The sequence below is a fragment of the Notothenia coriiceps genome, unplaced genomic scaffold (assembly GCF_000735185.1).
Source record: "Notothenia coriiceps isolate Sejong01 unplaced genomic scaffold, NC01 NC01_scaffold00037246, whole genome shotgun sequence".
Classification (NCBI taxonomy): Eukaryota; Metazoa; Chordata; class Actinopteri; order Perciformes; family Nototheniidae; genus Notothenia; species Notothenia coriiceps.
The window spans coordinates 28,667,273-28,671,755 of NW_011369947.1; the positions used below are offsets into that span (position 1 = coordinate 28,667,273).

General features: G+C 38.8%; 1 protein-coding gene across 2 annotated transcripts in view; it reads left to right on the forward strand.

The window, feature by feature from the left end:
• The window catches only part of pi4k2b (phosphatidylinositol 4-kinase type 2 beta), a 21,320-nt gene extending 17,707 nt beyond the window's left edge, over positions 1-3,613 (forward strand). For both annotated transcript variants that reach the window (XM_010795416.1, XM_010795417.1), the window contains exons 9-11: positions 915-1,048; positions 1,146-1,205; positions 2,402-3,613. In XM_010795416.1, the coding sequence (XP_010793718.1) occupies positions 915-1,048; positions 1,146-1,205; positions 2,402-2,575 (368 nt within the window). In that variant the 3' untranslated portion in view covers positions 2,576-3,613. The remainder of the gene's footprint in view (positions 1-914; positions 1,049-1,145; positions 1,206-2,401) is intronic.
• The last annotated feature ends 870 nt before the right edge of the window (positions 3,614-4,483 follow it).

The following is a 4,483-nucleotide window of genomic DNA, read 5'->3' on the forward strand; positions in this document are numbered from 1 at the left end:
GAGAGTCTCACAGATTCTGGAAATATAAGTATCATCACTGTGCGACCAAAGCTTGTGGCAGGGTGAGCAAACCCAGACAACACACCACGTAGCTTTACGGAGCAAAAACTACAAATATGTCTTACCTTTTGCTGTTTCTGATCAAAAGTTGTGTTCAATGGCATTAAAACGATAAAAACGCTGCTGAAGGTTAATCCAATGTGACTGTGTCACTTTGAAATGATTACTGATAATCCATCATATTTATGTCAATAACGGAGTTTTCATATATAGCTGCTATGATAGCTACGAGAGTGTATGACAGCTTCCGGTTTTGGGCATTCTGGCTACGCATCACTCATTCACCAATGGGTAATGTTTAGATGGATTTTAGGAACTTCCCCTCTATTCTATTGGCTCTAACGGTTAAAAAGAGGTGAAAATCATCAAAATCGACCGAGGGGGGCCATAGATATGGAAAATACACCAAATTACCCCAGTAGTGTTTTCTTTTTCTAAATCTCTCTAAAAAGGTCAAATGTCACTTGTTTTGCATCAATCTTGATACAGGGTACTTATTATATGTTATCGTTTGGATTCCTAAAGCTTTTAGTCTACTATCATCATTCAAGGGTGGTTTTCACTATAAGTAATGTTTTTCTTTTTGGACGGACACTATAATTTACATGTTTTTACTATATTCAATCTGAATTTACTTTAAAATAAAAAAATTCTATATTGATTCTGACTTTTCTACATCCAACTCACAGGTTTATCATTGCTTTGAGAAAAAAGATTATTAATTTACCCCTTTTTAGAAGTGAAGATATAGTCAATTGTTCTGGGAATGTCATTTTCGAGCCTATGGGGTGGTTAAACGCTTGTTGCATGTTGTTAGAGCTCAAAACTAAATCTACTGTTCCTCACCCAATCAGACCCCTTCCACTGGGCATGGCTCCCCCAGGCTAAGGTGGCCTTCTCCCAGGAGACCCGAGACCTGGTGCTGTCCCGCCTCTCTGACATGAACTTTGTCCAGGACCTCTGTGAGGACCTCTATGAGATGTTCAAGGTACAGAATACCTCACCTTTTTTCCTCCCTCTAACAGCTGTATACAAACAGCTGTCACAAGACTCCCGCTAACATGTGTCATCGTTGTTCCCTTCAGACGGATAAAGGCTTCGATAAAACCATGTTTGAGAGACAGATGTCTGTAATGAGGGGACAGGTGAGGTTATTTTTTTTTAAAGTGGAATTTGACTGTTTTCAAAAGCTTCTCTGCCTTCGTCTCCTGTATCTCGTTCTTTTGATATATATCCTTCCTACTGTCCTTTCTCTCTTCTGTGCCCTACTTTCAGTCACTTTGGTTGTTTTTTAATGACTTCATTCCTAACCGCCTTGACCTAATTTCTCTCCATCCACTCCTGTCTATTTTCATGCCTATCCTTGTGACAACTAAGCGTGTCATAGAAGTATCATAACATTGCTTAAGGCTCTTTTTTTATATTGTTCTTTTAGTGTACTTGTCATTTTCTGGTTACAATACATAATACATGTTTTATATTCCATTAGAGCTGACACGAGTTTGGTTTGAGAGGAAAAAAAGAAATAATTTATGATTAATTGTCTTTTTTTTTTTATCAGGGGAGCATAATCAGGGTAGTTTTGGATTTTTTTAAGTGTGGTTGTATGAGGTACTTATCCAAAGTCAGTGCATTACTACAGTAGTTGGCAATCAGCCCTCCCCCAGTTTAAAGAAACAGGCTTTTCTGGTGTGGACAGGTGCAGCAGCAAAACCCATTTCAGCCACCTAAAGTCTATGTGTATGCTCCTTTAGGAGTATCTTCACCATTTTACGTTGCTGTCAGACAGCCATTACAGAGAACTGAAGCTGTCGATGTTGCCTGAAGAACACGAGTAGCTTTGGGTTATGGAGCAGAGGTGGGAAGTAACTATGTCATACATTTACTCAAGATACTTGTACTTTACTGGAGTATGTCCATGTTATGCTATTTCGTACTTCTACTCCACAACAAGGAGGTACACCCTGTGCTTTTACTCCACAACAATTCAGAGGTAAATCCTGTGCTTTTACTCCATGTGAGACACTACATTTATTTTGCGCCCTTAGTTACTTTACAGATTTGGATTAATTATGTGAAATATAATCAACACTTAAATCAGACTTTAGTTACACCTGGAGTAAATTCACAAGCTACGCTGCAGTATACAAGTCATTACAGCTAGCTGCACCTTTACCAGCTTCAGATCTGAGTATATACAGATGCTTCATATAACAGTGTTTATGGATCAGTACCTCATCAAGCCCTCTCAATTTAACTTCACATACTCTCAAAATCAAGCAATGCAACAATGAAAACTGCTTTCTCTATGTCATACATGACCACCCCTGTTTATCACCAGGTGTTGAACCTGACCCAGGCGCTGAAGGACGGGAAGAGCCCCATCCAGCTGGTGCAGATGCCGCGGGTGGTGGTGGAGCGCAGCCGCTCGGGGGGGCAGGGACGCGTGGTCACCCTCGGCAACGCCTTCACACAAACCTTCCACTGCAAGCGGCCCTTTTTCTCCTCTTGGTAGAGGGCAGCGGAGGGAAGACTTTTGCTACAGCTCTTTATTTTTCTTTCCTGAAGGGAGGAAGAACAACATGGCACTCATATTTTGGGTGGTAGGAAGTAAGATGGAGAAACATTCCTCAAATTGTGAAGAGGCACACCAGTGTCTGCAAAAGACCTTGGGGCTGTTTGTTGTTACCATGGTGACTTGATTGGATAATTGGATTTTCCACAGAGGTGGGCTTTGTTTATTGTTAGCAGGCAGAAAGGAATTTATTTTGTACCCACCTAAAGTACCTACGGAAGTCTTTTGCAAGGTCTCTCAGTGGGCTAATGGCCAAAGACGAAGTACTTGACAGATTTGTGGTTCAGTATGTTTGGGGATCGAAAGTGATTTTTTTAGAATTTGGAACAGTTTGTTCCTGATATGGGATAAACACCCAAACTGTTTGCTTTGCCTTGTAGGATTACTTAATAAAATATAGATGCACTTGCACCGCTGGAAGTGTTTGACTTGTTCAGCAGCACTGGGTCAAAGCGCTGTTTTTACCCAGTGTTAGTTTTTCAAATCTGCATCTAACGCAAACCTAGTGTCTTCAACTCTCACTACTGCCAAAATCTGTGTGTGGACGGAGTATTTAAAAGCCTCAAGAAAATGAATATCGTTGAAACTTGAATATAGACTTTGGAGAAGGAGGACTTAGTAAAAAAACAACATTGCTTGAATGTAATCTGTTTACGTTTTCTATATAGATTATTACTCCTGAACATTTCAATACGAGTGAATGCTGTCAAAAATATACTTTTTTTTCTTTTTCGTAACAAGGAATGTATTTGTTGTTTGACATATTTAATTGCTCCTTATAAGGCGCAGCACCTCTTTCCTGCCCTTTATGATACGTTATATGAAGAGAAGAAACTAAACAGAGGACAATATTTCCAACATGCTCGAGGCTGTTGTGATTTCTTATGTATGCATCTTGAAATTTATTTTCCAACTCAATGATTGTATAAGAAAAGTGGTATATTTAACAGGTGAAAAATTAAAATGTGGGGAATTTGAGTCTTGTGACGTCTTAAAACATTGTCGACCAAGGTGTGTTCAGCAAAGACACTCCCACGCCAGGAGCATTGAACCTTAATGATTAACTGATGACGGGAGTATTAGCTCAAAGTGAGCTATTAATAACTCCAATGCAAACCAACCAGACTGTTCCCTTTATTATTACAGTTAAATCAATGACCTTGTGGACAATAATGTTACTAAAAACCTTCAACCGACACCATCAAATTGTAGCTGTGACTTAGACAGTGAGGGAAGAAGTATTCAGATCATTTCCTGAAGTAAAAGTACTGATACCTTATGCTTAGGGGGGAAAAAAGAAGGGAAATGTTTACAAGAAAAACCACTAAGAAAATGACTAATAAAATATGAAAGTATATCAGACTTTAAAGTGGAAGAGCATTAAAAAAGTCCCAGATTTAAAACCTAAAGTAGGTTTATGGACCTATTATCTACAAAATATAAAGAAGCATAACATTGAATTAAGATACTAGATCTAACTAAGTATTTAGGTCAATAAATTGAGATCATGTACTAATTTACATTCCACTGCTGGTCTTGTATGCAGTGGAACGATCCACATCCTCAAAGATCAGGTTGCAGGTTAGAACATTTTAATTTGAAAGGAGGCATTGATGATCACATGTTATTACCTGAGCACAAACATTCATAATTTAACCGCTGTCAATTAAATGTATATAAATATATGAAACACGTGCACTAGCAAACACCCACATGCTCCCTCCCCAGTATGCCGAAGTAGTTGAAAAGTGTCAGCACACACTCATATGGACTGAGGCAAAGCATTTGGAGAAGAAATAAGATATGAAAACATATGTTACAATACGATTAGTGTGTGTTTCAGAAGTA